This window comes from Anolis sagrei, chromosome 11 (assembly GCF_037176765.1).
Source record: "Anolis sagrei isolate rAnoSag1 chromosome 11, rAnoSag1.mat, whole genome shotgun sequence".
NCBI lineage: Eukaryota > Metazoa > Chordata > Lepidosauria > Squamata > Dactyloidae > Anolis > Anolis sagrei.
Genome location: NC_090031.1, coordinates 3384341 through 3402601, shown reverse-complemented (window position 1 = coordinate 3402601; position 18261 = coordinate 3384341). Strand labels below are relative to the sequence as shown.

At 39.9% G+C, this 18261-nt stretch overlaps 1 protein-coding gene across 2 annotated transcripts; it reads right to left on the bottom strand.

Annotated features, from left to right (window-relative positions):
• Positions 1 to 379: 379 nt before the first annotated feature.
• PHYHD1 (phytanoyl-CoA dioxygenase domain containing 1) lies at positions 380 to 15474 on the bottom strand. Of its 2 annotated transcripts, XM_067471792.1 has the most exons (12): positions 14945 to 15474; positions 14870 to 14903; positions 10449 to 10607; positions 9472 to 9547; positions 8115 to 8162; positions 6786 to 6841; positions 6353 to 6415; positions 6228 to 6249; positions 3800 to 3928; positions 3585 to 3710; positions 2239 to 2365; positions 380 to 748 (listed from the first exon to the last, which is right to left on the bottom strand). In XM_067471792.1, exons 1-12 carry the CDS (start codon positions 14995 to 14997, stop codon positions 697 to 699), a joined length of 945 nt encoding a protein of 314 aa, XP_067327893.1. In that variant the 5' UTR covers positions 14998 to 15474; the 3' UTR covers positions 380 to 696. The 2 variants fall into 2 exon arrangements, with proteins under 2 accessions (XP_067327893.1, XP_067327892.1); XM_067471791.1 differs by having other exon boundaries at positions 14870 to 14978.
• Positions 15475 to 18261: the final 2787 nt, after the last annotated feature.

The window sequence follows — 18261 nt, the reverse complement described above, 5'->3', positions numbered from 1 at the left end:
TTCCCCCCAGGCACTTCCAAGCCATTGAATACTAATCAAGGTGATCAGCTGAAACATTCACAGCTAGCCCCAGCAGACAAAAGTCCTTTGTCCCACCCTGGTCATTCCACAGATATATAAACCCATTTTTCCTACTTCCAACAGACCTCACTACCTCTGAGGATGCTTGCCACAGATGCAGGCGAAACGTCAGGAGAAAAAATGCCTCCAGAACATGGCCATATAGCCCGGAAAAACCTACAACAACCCAGTGATTCCGGCCATGAAAGCCTTCGACAATACATAGATTATTATTATTATTTGTGTCAACTTTGCCATGTTTTCCCCTCCTTAAAACTTAAAGAAAATACTACAAAGTAAGATAAAGATTATTCTGTGGTGTTGGTCAAGGTGGAGTGCAAACCCTGCACTCGTTTATTGGTTTTGCGTTCCTTTTTCCTCCACCTTTTCAGAGGTGGAAGGCAGGGTTCCCATCCAAACACTTTTCTGTGCGAGGAATGCTTCAACCGAAGTCAGACGACGAAGCGAATGGCTGATGACGATGCATCAAGAGCAAGAGATTGCCTCGCTGTTTCCATCGCTAGTTGTTCCCATCCTACGCGACTCCCATTCCTACATGTCAACACTGAAATGACGCAGACCTTGCAGGGCTTCGATCCTGAGTGATGCAGCCATAACATAAGCGTCCAAAAACTTCTAATTCTGTGTATACAGAGCCGGGAAAGGCAACTCAGGGGTTGGTTGAAGCCTGGAAAATAAAAGGGAACCGTGATAGATTTGCTTGGCCACAACCAGAAGACAAACAAAACAGAAACTATGTTCAATCTTACATCCTTGGGTATTTTAAATATGGTTTCATGGGAGTGGGTTAACTCTAATTCCCATCATCCTGGGTGAATTTCCCTCCCCAAACACCTCCTGTTTTTAAAGTTAGACACGTTGGGTTTGGTTACCAAAATTTGGTCCAGATTCATCACTGGTGGGAATCTGGATGTGAGTGCACTGCAACTCCCATCAATTTCCCTCAAACCCCTCCAGTATCTTCTGCTGGTCATGGTGGGTTTGTGTGCCAAGTTTGGTCTGGATTCATCATTGTTGGGAGTCACAAGGCTCTCTGAATGTGAGTGCATTGCAACTCCCATCCTCCTGTGTCTATTCCCTCCAAATACCTTCTGTTTTTGAAGTTGGTCATGTTGGGTTTGTGTACCAAAGTTTGGTCCAGATTCATCACTGGTGGGAGTCTGGATGTGAGTGCACTGCAACTCCCATCATCCTGGGTCCATTCCCCGCAAACCCCTCCAGTATCTTCTGCTGGTCATGGTGGGTTTGTGTGCCAAGTTTGGTCTGGATTCATCATTGGTGGGAATCACAGGGCTCTCTGGATGTGAGTGCACTGCAACTCCCATCATCCTGGGTCCATTCCCTTCAAACCCCTCCAGTATCTTCTGCTGGTCATGGTGGGTTTGTGTGCCAAGTTTGGTCTGGATTCATCATTGGTGGGAGTCATAGGACTCTCTGGATGTGAGTGCACTGCAACTCCCATCATCCTGGGTCTATTCCCTCCAAAGACCGTCTGTTTTTAAAGTTAGACATGTTGGGTTTGTGTACAAAAATTTGGCCTAGATTCATCACTGGTGGGAGTCTGGATGTGAGTTTACTGTAACTCCCATCATCCTGGGTCCATTCCGCTCCAACCTCTCCTGTTTTTAAAGTTGGTCATGTTGGGTTTGCGTACCAAAGTTCAGTCCGGATTCATCACTGGTTGGAGTCTGGATGTGAGTGCACTGCAACTCCCATCATCCTGTGTCTATTCCCTCCAAACACCTTCTGTTTTTGAAGTTGGTCATGTTGGGTTTGCATAGCAAAGTTTGGTCCAGATTCATCACTGGTGGGAGTCTGGATCTGAGTGCACTGTAACTTCCATCATCCTGGATATATTCCCTCCAAATACCTTCTGTTTTAAAGTTAGACATGTTGGGTTTGTGTACCGAAGTTTGGTCCGGATTCATCACTGGTGGGAGTCTGGATGTGAGGGCACTGCAACTCCCATCATCCTGGGTCCATTCCCCTCAAACCCCTCCAGTATGTTCTGTTGGTCCTGGTGGGTTTGTGTGCCAAGTTTGGTCTGGATTCATCGTTGTTGGGGATCAATAGACTCTCTGGATACAGGGCAAACTACAACTCCCATCATCACAAAGCCCTCCAGGTCTGGCCAACCTCCCTCCCATTCTTTTTTACCAGTTCTCCAGGCTCCAGGTGGTACCCTTGGCCTCCATCAAGTGGAAAGTGTAGACGTGGCGGGATCTGTCGGAGAGGTTGGCTTCGCTTTTGTGGACCACCTCCCCATGGATCAGGACGAGGCCACCTGCCCAGAAGGAAAGGAGAATACCCTGGCTGGGACCAAGAGTCGTATTGGTTACCGCGGCCAGGATAACTAACTAACGAACTAATTGTTAATAGATTCCAGTCGGTGCCCAATAAAATAAGTTTGTCTTTAAAGGGCCACAAGGCTCTCTGAAAGAAATGATTGTGGTTCAGAACGGGAAGATGCGGGAAGTTTTTGCAAAATTCCCCCAAAAATCAGGAGTATTGAGGGGGAAATAATAGTTATAATAATTATTATAATAATGATACTACTACTACTTGAGGACTGGGCTTTAGCAGAGTTGGTTAATCACCAGCAACAATAAGATCACACCAATCAAAAAGTTGACAGTTTGAAGCCCGAGTAATAAGGAATAAAATAGTAATAATAATAATAATAATTATTATTATTATTATTATTATTTATTTACAGTTTATATTCCACCCTTCTCACCCCACAGGGGACTCAGGGCAGATTACAATGTACATATACATGGCAAACATTCAATGCCACAGACACAGAGGCTATTTAACATTCCAGCTTTTTCATGAGGGTATTCTGGCCACCAGGGGAGCTGTCACTTCACCAACCATTTGTGACACTGATGAAGTACTTCCTCATTCTTTGCATGCTTGCTGGGGATTTTTTTTATGGCGCCGTAAATTAGCCTCCCCGCATGAGTGGTACCTAAATTTCCTGTATGACAGATGCAACTGTCTTTCAGGCTGCAAAGGTCAACAGCAAGCTACACAAATTGGTCAGAAGCTCACTCCGACCCGGGCTAGCTTCGAACTCATGACCTTTTTGGTCAGTAGTGATAATGCAGCTGACTTCCAGCCAGCTGCGCCACAGTCCCAGTTCAAATAATAATAATAATAATAATAATAATATGAAAACAATAAATAATAATAATAATACCCTGAGAACAACACAGCCATTTAAATTATTATTATTATTATTATTATTATTATTATTTCCTGAGAACAACACAACCATTTAAATTTATTGTTGTTGTTGTTATTATTATTATTATTATTATTATTATTTCCTGAGAACAACACAGCCATTTAAATTTATTGTTGTTGTTATTATTATTATTATTATTATTATATTTAGTTACATCCTGCTTTTACCTGTTGCTTCTTGTTTGCTTTGCACCTGTACCTTTTTGTCATGGCCTCGGGCTAGTATAGTAAACAATCTGATTGGGTAACGTTACCTTTCTGGACGGATACAGGGACGAATTGGGAATTGTCGTATGTGGGCTCTGTTCCGACAAAGGTGGTGCAGGGTATCGTCCCCGGTGGGGTCCGGACCATTCGCCGCGGGATGCCCCCCGGAAACCCTACACGAAGTAGAGAAAATGAGGGGCAATAACAACAACAACAATGAGGTATCATATGGGTGGAGTCGGTCTTCCAAGATGGTCCGTACTTGTGTGCGATCCGGGGAGGAACCAGAGGCAGCCGTTCTCTTGCGTGGCGTCTTCCAAAGCCACCCAAAGGCCCAATATCCGCCCCAAGGGCTCAGTGAAAAGGAAAGTCGCATCCTGGTGGGGTGTCACTGAAAGACACAAGCACAATGCACCACAATGGTTGTTCCTGGGCTATCAAGGCTGTTCCCTAACTGGTTCTATCATGAAAACATGGGGAAAGTTTACTACACCACCAAAACTTTGCGGGAGGGACACTGTCCTGCAGCACTAGAGCCTGAAATACCTTTTCACCACAAACCAACGCCCCTTATTATGAGGAATATCCCTTCTATCAAGGGTCAGAAACCCTACTTGATAGCTCTATCTGTCATAGAATCATAGAATCCAAGAGTTGGAAGAGACCTCCTGGGCCTTCCAATCCAACCCCATTCTGCCAATAAGCAGGAACATTGCATTCAAATCACCCCTGACAGATGGCCATCCAGCCTCTGTTTAAAAGCCTCCACAGAAGAAGCCTCCACCACACGCTGGGACAGAGAGTTCCACAGCTGAATGGCTCTCACGGTCAGGAAGTTCTTCCTCATGTTCAGGTGGAATCTCCTCTCTTGTAGTTTGAAGCCATGGCTCCATTGCGTCTTAGTCTCCAGGGAAGCAGGAAACAAGCTTGCTCCCTCCTCCTCCCTGTGGCTTCCTCTCACATATTTATACATGGCTATCATATCTCCTCTCAGCCTTCTCTTCTTCAGGCTAAACATGCCCAGCTCTTTAAGCCGCTCCTCATAGGGCTTGTTCTCCAGACCCTTGAGCATTTGAGTCGCCCTCCTCTGGACACATTCCAGCTTAGAGTCAATATCTCTCTTGAATTGTGGTGCCCAGAATTGGACACAATATTCCAGATGTGGTCTAACCAAAGCGGAATAGAGCATGGGGAGCATGACTTCCCTAGATCTAGACACTAGGCTCCTACTGATGCAGGCCAAAATCCCATTGGCTTTTTTTTCCATCATGACCTTCTTTCCTGGTGTTGCGGGGAACCATGAAAGCAGGCCATGCCTTGACCTGTAGCTCACTTGAAGCAAGGGAGGTGCCATAGCAAGGTGCCAAAACGCTGGACGTCGACACAACATACCTCCTTTCTGTCTGTCTTGTCTCTGTCCTGTCTGTCCAAATGGCATTGAATGTTTGCCGTGTATGTGTACTGTGATCCACCCTGAGTCCCCTGGGGAGATAGGGCAGAATATAAATATAGTGTTATTGTTTTGTCGAAGGCTTTCATGGCTGGAATCACTCAGTTCTTGTGGGTTTTTTTGGGCTATATGGCCATGTTCTAGAGGCATTTCTCCTGACGTTCGCCTGCATCTATGGCAAGCATCCTCAATGGGTGCAATGCTGCGTTTGGTGGTCCCTCTGCAGACTTGTCCACAGCTGCATGGTATACATTGGTAGACTCCTGCAGAGGTGAGAGGATCCCTCTTCTCCTTTGCTGAACGTAGCATTTGTTGGATTTTCTTAGTAGGTTTGTAGGTGGTTCGTATGTTGTGTTTCCTCATCAGCTTCCCTATGCGGTCAGTGGTTCCTTTGATGTATGGCAAGAACACTTTTTCTCGGGGTGGATCTTCGGCAGGAGTCTACCGTGTACCATACAGCTGTGGACAAGTCTACATAGGGACCACCAAACGCAGCATTGCCCAGACACGCATCAAGGAACATGAAAGGCACTGCAGACTCCTTCAACCAGAGAAGTCAGCCATAGCAGAGCACCTGAGGAACGAGCCTGGACACAGCATATTGTTTGAGGACACAGAAATGCTGGACCACGCTCACAACCACCATGTCAGACTACACAGAGAAGACATTGAAATCCACAAACATGTGGACAATTTCAACAGAAAGGAGGAAACCACGAAAATGAACAAAATCTGGCTACCAGTATTAAAAAATTCTAAAATTGCAACAGCAAAAACAGCAGAGAGAAAAACAGGCAGGGACATCTAATCACCTTTCAAGAAGAGTTTGCTCCAGGCACAGTCAGCCCATTGTATGCTAATCAAGGTGGTCAGTTGGAAGATTCACACCCAACCCAACTTACAAAAGCCTTTTGTCTCACCCTGGTCATTCCACAGATATATAAACCCCTTTTTTCCCAGCTCCAGCAGACCTCACCTCTGAGGATGCGTGCCATAGATGCAGGCAAAATGTCAGGAAAGAATGCTACTGGAACATGGCCAGATAGCCCGAAAAACCTACAACAACCCAGTGATTCTAGCCATGAAAGCCTTCGACAATACAATAAGCGTCTTTTTCAATACGGGACAAATTGCGAGAAACATTCCTAACAATACAACACACTTGCCCCTATGTATTTCCTTATTCAATCCCAATATGATGCAATCGCATGCCATGCAGGCGTTGGCTTGAGGGCCTCACCTTCGCCTCCGATGCCAGGTTGCTGCCAAAGGGAGAAAGGAGGAAGCAGTATTGAAATGCAAGAAATATTTAAATATTTATATTTAGAAATGAATCACATTAGAGAAGGAAAAGGGTTGCCATACCTTGAAGATGTACATGCTTTGCACCACCACGGGTTCTTCCAGCCCTATTTGCCTTGCTAAGGCCTGAAAGAGGTAAAAGAAAAGGACCATATAGGGTTGGAAGGGAGCCATATAATAACAACAATAAGAAAAATGTATAACTATACTAATAATAGCTAATAATATTAGTACCGAAGACCCAGTTGCCTTTTTAAAAATCTACGTAATTAAGTAATTTATTTTAAATATTTAATAATTACTATTATCATAACAATATTTACTACTACTATTTTATAATGACAGTAATTTATAATATTTATATTCCTTCGCAGGCATGACTGGTGGGGACGAGAGACAGGGCCTTCTCCGTGGTGGCTCCTCCTGAGTGACATCAAATCAGCGCCCTTCCTCCTGACCTTTAAGAAAAAAACTGAAAACGGCCCTTTTTCCTCACCTGGACTTGTTCAGAGTGGGTGATTTCCTTGAAGACAGGATCGTGGGCATGCAAAGCTGCAAAAATAAAATAATATTATAATGTGTTTCCCGCTTTCTCTCTCTGAAAAAAAGACTCAAAGCAGCTTATGGTAGATCCAATATAGTGCAATGTAAAACCTAAAAATACACAAACATTGAACTAGAATTAGATATTAAAAGTATTAAAATCAGCTGTTAGGTGACATAGGTTGTATTTCAGGTGAAGGAATGGCTAAAATCATTTATTATTATTATTATTATTATTATTATTATTATTATTCATGGGAAGGAATTGCTGAAGATAGTATTGTTATTATTATTTCAAGGGAAGGAACTGCTGAAGCAATTATTATTATTATTATTATTATTAATATTATTTCAGGGGAAGGAATTGCTGAAGCCATTATTATTATTATTATTATTATTATTATTCATGGGAAGGAATTGCTAAAGATAGTATTATTATTATTATTATTATTATTATTTCAAGGGAAGGAACTGCTGAAGCCATTATTATTATTATTATTATTACTATTATTATTATTATTTCAGGGGAAGGAATTGCTGAAGCCATTATTATTATTATTATTATTATTATTATTAATGGGAAGGAATTACTGAAGATATTATTATTATTATTATTATTTCAGGGGAAGGAACTGCTGAAGCCATTATTATTATTATTATTATTATTATTAATTCAGGGGAAGGAATTGCTGAAGAAATTATTATTATTATTATTATTATTACTTCAAGGGAAGGAACTGCTGAAGCCATTATTATTATTATTATTATTATTATTATTAATTCAGGGGAAGGAACTGCTGAAGCCATTATTATTATTATTATTATTATTATTATTAATTCAGGGGAAGGAATTGCTGAAGAAATTATTATTATTATTATTATTATTATTACTTCAAGGGAAGGAACTGCTGAAGCCATTATTATTATTATTATTATTATTAATTCAGGGGAAGGAATTGTTGAAGCAATTATTAATATTATTATTATTATTATTATTATTATTTCAGGGGAATAATATTACTATTATTAATATTAATATTAATAATTAATATTATTAATTAATATTAATTACTATTATTATATTATTGGTATTAGTATTAATTATAGTAATTATTATTACTATATTTATTAGTAATATTTACTATTTACTATTAGTAATATTTACTATATTTACTATAGTAATATTTACTATTATTACTATATTTATTAATAATATTTACTATTATTATTAATGGGGCTGGAAAGGATGCCCCAATGACCCCTGTGGTTGATGGGTACTCACCATGCCCAATTTTGTTGATCGACCTTTCTTTTGGGACGAGGAAATCCCCTAAAAAACAAATAAAACATTCATATTAATCACACAGAAAAGATACCTTGAAGGAGGGGAATCTGGAAGCCCTGCTGGACTGCTTCTCCCATCATCCCCAGAGAGGAAAGTGAGGAATGATGGGAAAGGGAGCCTGACATTCTCTTTGGGGAAGGGGAAACCAAGTGTATCACTTATCCACACAGATATTGCAGCTGTTTAGATGAGTGTGTGTGTGAAGAGAAAAAAGAGATGAGAAGATAGATGAGAAGAGAGAAGGGGAAAAGAGGTGAGAAGAAAATAAAAGGAGAAGATAAAAAGATGAGAAAAAAGAAAAATAGAGATAAGAGAGAATACTCTTCCTTTCCACCTCTCTTCTGTCTCTCCTTCGTTCCTTTCTTTTCTTCTCTTCTGTCTCTGCTTGATTTTTCTTTCCTCCCGCTTCTTCTTTCCTTTCCTTCCTTCTTTGTCTCTCCTTCCTTTCTTCCTTTCCTTTTTCTCCTCTCCTCTTCCTGTCTCTCCTTCCTTCCTTCTCTTTAAGTCTCTCCCTTTTTCCTTTCCTTCTTTTCTCTTCCTCTCCTCTTTTATCCTCTCTTCTTCCATCTCTCCTCTCCTATCTCTCCTTCCTTCCTTCTCTTCAAGTCTCTACTTTTTTCCTTCTTTTCTCTTCCTCTCTCCTTCCTTCCTTTCCTTTTATCCTCTCCTCTTCTGTCTCTCCTTCCTTTCTTCCTTCTCTCCTCTCCTACCTCTCATTCCTTCCTTCTCTTCCTGTCTCTCTATCCTTCCTTTCTTCCTTCTCTCCTCACCTCTCTCTTCCTTCTTTCCTTCCTTCCTTCTCTTCAAGTCTCTCCTTTTTTTCCTTCTTTTCTCTTCCTCTCTCCTTCCTTCCTTTCCTTTTATCCTCTCCTCTTCTGTCTCTCTTTCCTTTCTTCCTTCTATTCTCTCCTCTCCTATCTCTCCTTCCTTTCTTCTTTCCTTCTATTCCTGTCTCTCCTTCCTTCCTTTCTTCTTTCCTCTCCTGTCTCTCCATCCTTTCTTTCCTTCTCTTCCTCTCTCCTTCCTTCCTTTCCTTTCCTTCTCTCCTCTGTCTCCCTTCTTCCTTCTCTCCTGTCCTATATCTCTCTCCTTCCTTCCTTCTCTTCCAGTCTCTCCTTTTTTCCTTTCCTTCTCTTCTCTTTATCTATCCTTCTAGTCTCCCTTTTCTCCTCTCCTCTCCTCCTGCCTCTCCTTTTCCTTTCTCCCTTCCCCGTCTGCTTCCCTTCCTTCTCTCCTCTCCTCTTCCGACCCAACGTATCTCAATTTTAAGGAGAGATTTGAAAAATAATATTACCGTTTGCATCGAAAACGCCTTTTTCAAAAAAGAACCGGATTTGGTCTCCGCTGGTGAGGAAATATTCAGCGCTGCCCTGTTGGGAAATTGAAATTAAAATGTGAAGCTAGGACTACAGAAAGCTTCATTGCAGCAGAAGTATTTTGGAATATAGGACCTCTGTATCCACAGATCCCATCATCCACATCTTGCCAATATCCCCAAAAGGCATCCTTACACTTTTGTCATTTTATATGTTTATGTATTACATATTGCACCACTGTATATAATGGGATTAATATATAGTAATAATATATTATACTTGCTTATAACTATGCGATTGTTATATCTCCTATTATATATATTATGCTACATATTTTCTGCAAACAAGGATGTGTTTACCTGCATCTTTTCGGACACAAACAAATGCCAGCATGGAGGGAAGAAGAGAAGGACAATACTGTTTTACTAAAAGAGCTCCCATATATTTATAAAAATAATATATGCGTCAGATAGTCACTGCAGGGACACCTCAGCAAGCGAGAGTCCAAAAGTGGCAGGCTCAAACCCAGAACCTTAATCAGTGCAAGTTCTCGTGCATCATGAACATGTCCAAGAGCCCTGCCCTGTCCTCCACAAACACTATACTGCCCACCACCCAAGTGAAGGATTTCCTACAGGGACCTAGATTTTATGTCTTTCCTCCACCACAGGCATCCCAGTGTTTCTGCCTCTCTCCATTGGTGTGGAATTTGCATGACCCCACCCACTGTCTCTCGCTGAACCCTTTTCTATTTCACACATCAAGCAGAGGAATTGATCGGCAGGTACACATACTAGAGAAGTTTGAGGGAATTCACCATGATGTATAGGAGTTGTAGGTCCTGGGATGTATAGTTTACCTGCTATATAAGGACTGCACTCTGAACTCCACCAGCGATGGACCTGGAAGTAACCTGACACACAGATGATGATGATGATAACAGTAAATGCTATACCTGGGCTTGCAATTGCTCCTGTTCTTTGGTGGAGAACTCAGTGCGGCAATGGGGGGGCACATCCATCCCGGAAATGACCCTCTGGATCTGGGCACGCATGGCATCACAGGCTTCGGGGCTGAAGAACCCCTCCAGGACCAGGAAGCCATCCCGGCGGCACTGCAGAAAGGGGGAGGGAAGGAGGCATTTCGAGGAGCCTGGCAGTAAGGGGAGAGAAGGAAAAAGAAGGAAAGAGGGAGGGAAGGAAGGAAGGGAGAAATGAAAGAAGGGAGGGAGGGAGAAAGAAAGGGAAGGAAAAGGAAGGAAAAAGAAGGAAAGAGTAGAGGAAGAAAAGAAGGAAGAGAGGGAGAAATGAAAGAAGAAAAGAAGGGAGGGAGGAGAGAGAGAGGAAGGGAAGAAAGAGAGGAAGGAAAAACAAAGGAAAGGGTAAAGGAAGAAAAGAAGGGAGAGAGGGAGAAATGAAAGAAGGAAAGAAGGGAAGGAGGGAGGGAGGGAGGAAGAAATTAAAGAAGGAAAGAAGGGAGGGAGAGAGAAAGGGAAGAAAGGCAGGAAAGAGTAAAGGAAGAGAGGGAGAAATGAAAGAAGGAAAGAAGGGAGGGAGGAGAGAGAAAGAGAATAAAGAAAAGAAGGAAAAAGAAGGAAAGAGTAAAGGAAGGAAGAGAGGAAGAAATGAAAGAAGGAAAGAAGGGAGGGAGGAGAGAGAAAGAGAATAAAGAAAAGAAGGAAAAAGAAGGAGGAGAAAAGGGGGATGAAGCAAGGAAGAAGAAAAGGAAGAAAGGAAGGTGGAATCACGGAAAGAAGAAAGTAGAAAAAGGGAAGGGAGGGAGGGAGGAAAAGGTAGAAAATAGGGAAGGATGGAAAGATAGAAAGAAAAAGGAAAGAAGGAAGGAAGGTAGGAAACAGAGAGGAAAAGGATTCAGAAAGTGTGACACAGTGTTTTGAACATGGGACTGTGGGTCTGAACCCAGTGAGTGATTTCAGCAAGAAGTCTCACTCTCTCAGCCTCAGAGGAAAAGAGGGAAGGAAGGAAAATTAAAGAGGGGGAAGGAAGAGGGAGGGAAAGAGGGAAGGAAGAAGGGAGGGAGGGAGGGAAAGAAGGAGGAGCAAGAGCGGGGGGGGGGGGAGTGGGAAGGAAGGAGAGAAGGGAGGAAAGAAAAAGAGTCAAGGAAGGAGGGAGAGAAGGAGGGAAGGAGGAAACGGGGAAGAAGGGAGGGAAAAGAGGGAAGGAGGGAGGAAAGGAAGGAAGAGAAGGAAGAACGATAAAAAGGGAAGATAGGAAGGCAAGAAAGGAAGGAGAAAAGGGAGGAAAGGAGGAAGGAAAAAGGGAAGGAAGGAGAGATGGAAGGAAGGAGGAAAAATGGAGGGAGGAATAGAAAAGAGGGAAGGAAGGAGAGAGGGAAAGAGGGAAAGAAGAAGAAAAGGGAGGAAGGGAGGGAAAAGGAAAAGAATAGAGGGAAGGAAGGAGGGAAGGAGAAAGGAAAAAAAGAATGATAGAAGGAAGGGAGAGAGGTAAGAAAGAGAAAAGGAGGAAGACAAAGGGAGGAAAAGAAAGAAATGTAGAAAACAGGGAAGAAAAGAAAGTAAGACAGAGAGGTAGGAAACAAGAGAAGGAAGAGTCGGAAATGCTTCAAAAGCCAACACAACAACAACAACAACAGTCCTCCTCGGCCTCTCCTCCTCCTGCTTGCAACCATTTATAGAAACCAAGAGGATTATCCCTCCAAAGGGGCTTTCGGAGGAGGAGAAGCCGAGGAGGAAGACAAGAACTTTGATCTCGTCACAGCAGAGAATTGCTGGGTTTCTGTTGATACCTGGAACCATTTCTGGCCTGGATCCTGTTGACTGAAAACAAGTTTCCAAGAACAGATCTTTTCTCTATCCCTGCAAGATGTCTGGATTTATATCTGATGTATTATATTACTTCTATTGCAATTCAAAGCCGGGACCTCAAGACTCTTCTGAATTGTCAAATTTGGAAACGTGGAATGGCAGGCAGGAAAAAGAGGGAAAGAAAGAAGGAAAGAAGGAAAAAAAGAGGGACGCCTTTGCCTCTGTCTATGTATTGTCTGTCTTTATTATCAATTGTATAACAGCACTGAATATTTGCACCCTGTAATCCGACTCAGAAAGATAGAGCGGAATATTAATAATAATAATAATAATAATAATAATGTATTTATAATAATTTATAATAATAATAATAATAATAACTGAATATTTGTACCCTGTAATCCGACTCAGAAAGATAGAGTGGAATATTAATAATAATAATAATAATAATGTATTTATAATAATTTATAATAATAATAATAACTGAATATTTGTACCTTGTAATCCAACTCAGAAAGATAGAGCGGAATATTAATAATAATAATTTATTTATAATAATTTAAAATAATAATAATAATAATAATAACTGAATATTTGTACCCTGTAATCTGACTCAGAAAGATAGAGCGGAATATTAATAATAATAATAATTTATTTATAATAATTTATAATATTATAATAATAATAACTGAATATTTGTACCCTGTAATCTGACTCAGAAAGATAGAGCGGAATAATAATAATAATAATAATAATTTGTTTATAATAATTTATAATAATAATAATAACTGAATATTTGTACCTTGTAATCCAACTCAGAAAGATAGAGCGGAATATTAATAATAATAATTTATTTATAATAATTTAAAATAATAATAATAATAATAATAATAATAATAATAACTGAATATTTGTACCCTGTAATCCGACTCAGAAAGATAGAGCGGAATATTAATAATAATAATTATTTCTTTATAATAATTTATAATAATAATAATAATAATAATAATAACTGAATATTTGTACCCTGTAATCTGACTCAGAAAGAAAGAGCGGAATAATAATAATAATAATAATTTGTTTATAATAATTTATAATAATAATAATAATAATAATAACTGAATATTTGTACCCTGTAATCCGACTCAGAAAGATAGAGCGGAATATTAATAATAATAATTTATTTATAATAATTTATAATATATAATAATAATATAATTAATAATATATAATATATAATAATTTATAATAATATATAAATAACTAGCTGTCCCCTGCCACCCACTGCTGTGGCCCAGTCTGTGTATATGTTTTGTGTGTTTATATATGTGTGTATTTGTGTATATGTGTCTATATGTGTGTTTGTGTACATATGTGTGGTTTTGCACATATGTTGTAATGAATTTTTTTGGCTTTTTAAGTCTCTTCCGCTGTGTTTTTCAGTGTGTTTATGAGTGATGGTCACTCGTTGGCCCAAGAGGTCTCTTATCTCCAAATTTGGGGTCAATTCATTCAGTGGTCCACCAAATCAACATCGACACCGAAATGCAACACCGCCTGAGCTCTGCGAGCGCAGCATTTTTCCGAATGAAGCAGAGAGTGTTTGAGGACCGGGACATCAGTAGGGAGACCAAGGGGCTTGTTTATAGAGCAATTCCCCTCCCAAACCCTGCTCTATGCCTGCGAAACGTGGACTGTCTACAGACGTCACATGCAACTCCTGGAACGATTCCATCAGCGCTGCCTCCGGAAAATCCTGCAAATCTCTTGGGAAGACAGGCGGACAAACGTCAGCGTGCTGGAAGGAGCAAAGACCACCAGCATTGAAGCGATGGTCCTCTGCCACCAACTCCGCTGGACCGGCCACGTTGTCCAGATGCCCGACCACCGTCTCCCAAAGCAGCTGCTCTACTCCGAACTCAAGAACGGAAAACGTAGTGTTGGTGAACAGGAAATGAGCTTGAAAGATGGGCTCAAAGCCAACCTTAAGAACTCTGGCATAGACACTGAGAACTGGGAAGCCCTGGCCCTTGAGCGCTCCAGCTGGAGGTCAGCTGTGACCAGCAGTGCTGCAGAATTTGAAGAGGCACAAATGGAGGGCGAAAGGGAGAAGTGTGCCAAGAGAAAGGCGCGTCAAGCCAACCCCGACCGAGACCGCCTTCCACTTGGAAACCGATGCCCTCACTGTGGAAGAAGATGCGGGTCAAGAATACAGCTCCACAGCCACATACGGACCCACAAGAATACTGGAAGACAATCATCCTCGGAAAGCGAGGGATCGCCTAAGTAAGTAAGTAAAGTGTGAGTTATGTTAATACCACAAATGAACAGAACATTATTTATATAGATAATAATAATAATAACTATATAAACAATAATAATAATAACAACTACTACTACTACTTGGGAAGTGTCCGACGTGTGATCCAATGCAACAGCCAGTAGAGTGTCTGCTGTGGACTCATCTTGTTGTGTTTCAAATAATAATAATAACAATAATAATAATAATAATTATTATTATTATTATTATTCTCATGACTATTTAAGGAGAGATTCTATTGGAATTTGGATTTAAGTTGGACTTCCCTTACCTGCTGAATCTGTTCTTGGCTGACGGTTGCCATTCCCAAGCCTTTCCTCCTTGTTTTCTGAGGATTTACTTCTCCTTTCCTTCCTTCCTTCCTTCCTTCCTTTCTTCCTTTCCAGTGAAAGCAATCATGTGATCTTCCTCCTCCTCCTCCTTCTCCGGAAAGCGACAGGGACCTTGATGCAAATTCAATCTGTTGTTTACTTGGCTGGACTTTGAGATCTTCTCTCTTTTTTGGAGGCTGTCCAGTTTCCCTTCATTTCTTTCGTTCCTTTCTTAAAAGCCTGGAAGGGAAAAAGAAAGAAAGGAAAAGGAAGCAAAGCCCGTCTCCGGTCTGTTTCTCTCACAAGCAGCTTTATGTAAGAGGGAAGCTATTGAAAAAGGACAGCCCAAAGCCAAACATCAACCACAATAACAACAAAACAACAACATGAAGCTATAAGAGCAAACGACTCATTTCAGAAGGAGCGAAAGGCAAGGAAAGGGCCTTCTGTGTGTTGGGGATGGTGGGAGTTGTAGTCCAATAGGAAACCCAGTGGGGTAGAAAGGCAAGGAAAGGGACCCTCTATGTGTTGGGGATGGTGGGAGTTGTAGTCCAACAGGCATTCAGAGGTAGAAAGGGAAGAGAAGACCCCTTTATGGTTGGGGATGGTGGGAGTTGTAGTCCAATAGAAAATTGAGAGATAGAAAGGGGAGAGGAGCCAGCAGTGGTTGGGGATGGTGGGAGTTGTAGTCCAACAGTCAATTCAAAGGGGTAGAGAGGGAAGAGAACAACCTTCTATAGTTGAGGATGGTGGGAGTTGTAGTCCAAAAGGAAATTGATAGGGATAGAAAGGCAAGGAAAGAACCCTCTGTGTGTTGGGGATGATGGGAGTTGTTGCTCAATGAGAAATCCAAAGGGATAGAAAGGGAAGAGAAGAACCCTCTATGGTTGGGGATGGTGGGAATTGTAGTCCAATAGGAAACTGAGAGGGATAGAAAGGGGAGAGGATCCAGCAATGGTTGGGAATGGTGTGAGTTGTAGTCCAACAGTCAATTCAAAGGGGTAGAAAGGGAAGACCCCTCTATGGTTGGGGGTGGTGGGAGTTGTAGTCCAAAAGGAAATCGATAGGGATAGAAAGGCAAGGAAAGGACCCTGTGTTGGGGATGATGGGAGTTGTTCAATGGGAAATTCAATGGGATAGAAAGGGAAGAACCCTCTATGGATAGGGATGGTGGGAGTTGTAGTCCAATAGGGAATCCAGAGAGATAGAAAGGTAACTGGATATAACGCAATAATGCAAACTCACCAAAGGCGAGAAATGGACGTCTTTCCGCTGAGCCCCTTCCAAAACTCACATCAAACTTCCCTTGAAAAGGAACTTTGCTTTCCATTTCCGCCTTTCTTACCTGATTTCGGATCGACTTCCCTTTTCCAGTGTGTTTTAAAATAATAATAATTAAAGAGCAACTGTAAGGCCTCCTAAAAGCCCAATATAGATATTTCTAGAAGATTTAAAAATGAATAATATAAATATCTGCGAAATTCTTTTTAACAGTTTTGTGTGCGTGTGCCCCTCTCTGCCTTTTAATCAATCTTTCTCTCTAGATATTATCATTATTATAAATATAATTATATATATATTATAAATATAGTTAGTTATTATAATAATAATATAATAATAATAATAATAATAATAATAAATATAATTACATATGTTATAATAAATATAATTATTATATATCATAATAATAATGATAATAATAATAATAATTAAAAACCCCACAAACATTGAGAAGATGGTGCTTCTTTGTTCATTTTTGGGGGATTTATCTTCTATCAATCTCAACCATTTTCGGGGGAATTTGATAAGGATTAATTTACGGTCCTAATTAATCCTAATTGTATATATCCCTTTCCGACCAATAAATCATATATATTTTTCCAGTGAATACTTATCAGTGTTTGACATCGAAATAACTCTTAGGAAAACCTGGAATCCCATTGTTTTGGCCCAGACACTATGGAATGTTTCGAGTCTCATTTCAGAGAGGAAAACAGGATATTATTATTATTATTATTATACACAGAGCCTTTTTGTTCAAAGAGAAACATCAGGTACCATAATAATAACAATAATAATAATAATAATAATAATAATATACATAGAGCCTTTTTGTTCAAAGAGAAACATCAGGTACCATAATAATAATAATAATAATAATAATAATAATAATATACATAAAGCCTTTTTGTTCAAAGAGAAACGCTGGGTACCATAATAATAATAATAATAATAATAATAATAACAACAACAATATACATAGAGCCTTTTTGTTCAAAGAGAAACGCTGGGTACCATAATAATAATAATAATAATAATAATAATAATAATATACATAAAGCCTTTTTGTTCAAAGAGAAACATCAGGTACCATAATAATAATAATAATAATAATAATAATAATAATAATATACATAAAGCCTTTTTGTTCAAAGAGAAACGTTGGGTACCATAATAATAATAATAGAAATAATAATAATAATAATCATCATCATCACCATCACCATCGCCTGAACTGCTTTGAGTCTCATTTGAGAGAGGAAACCAGCCTGAATTTATGTAAAAAGGATGCTTTGCCTCTGTCTATGTATTGTCTGTCTTTCTTATTAATTGTATAACGGCGCTGAATGTTTGTACCCTGTAATCTGCTCTGAGTCCCTTCAGAAAGATAGAGCGGAATATAAATAAATATTATTTATTATTTGAAACACAACAAGATGAGTCCACAGCAGACAAGATCACTCTGCTGGCTGTTGTATCAGATTATTATTATTATTATTATTATTATTATTATTATTATTATTTTCTCATGACTATTTAGGGAGAGGCTCTATTGGAGTTGTGCATTGTGAAATACCAGAGAGAAACTTGGAATCACATTGTCTGTCTTTCTTGTCAATTGTATAACTGCACCAAATGTATGTAAGAGGGAAGCCTTGCCTCTGTCTATGTACGATCTGTCTTTGTTGTCAATTGTGTAACAGCACTGAATATTTGCCATATATGTATTCTGTAATCCAATCTGAGTCCCCTCAGAGAGATAGTATGGAATATAAATAAAGTATATTATAATTATTATTCTCATGCCTACTTAGGGAGAGGCTCTATTGGAGTTGAGCATTGTGCAATAACATTTAGAGAGAAACCTGGAATCACATTGTTGGATACCTTGTCTCTGTCTATGTATTGTCTGTCTTTGTTATCAATTGTATAACAGTGCTGAATGTTTGTACCCTGTAATCTGCTCTGAGTCCCCTCAGAAAGATAGAGTGGAATATAAATAATAATAATAATAATAATAATAATAATAATAATGTTATTATTATTCTCATGCCTATTTAGGGAGAGGGTC

Bases quoted from the DNA above. Each gene is read 5' to 3' on its own strand.
- PHYHD1 (XM_067471792.1), bottom strand. From the start codon at position 14,997: ATGATTGCTTTCACTGGAAAGGAAGAAAGGAAGGAAGGAAGGAAGGAA. The intron at 6,250-6,352 runs GTATGGCAACCC...TCCCTTTGGCAG, and splicing joins AAAGCATGTACATCTTCAAG to CAACCTGGCATCGGAGGCGA. The intron at 749-2,238 runs GTAAAAAAGAAT...TTTATTTTCCAG, and splicing joins ACCTGGAGCCTGGAGAACTG to GCTTCAACCAACCCCTGAGT.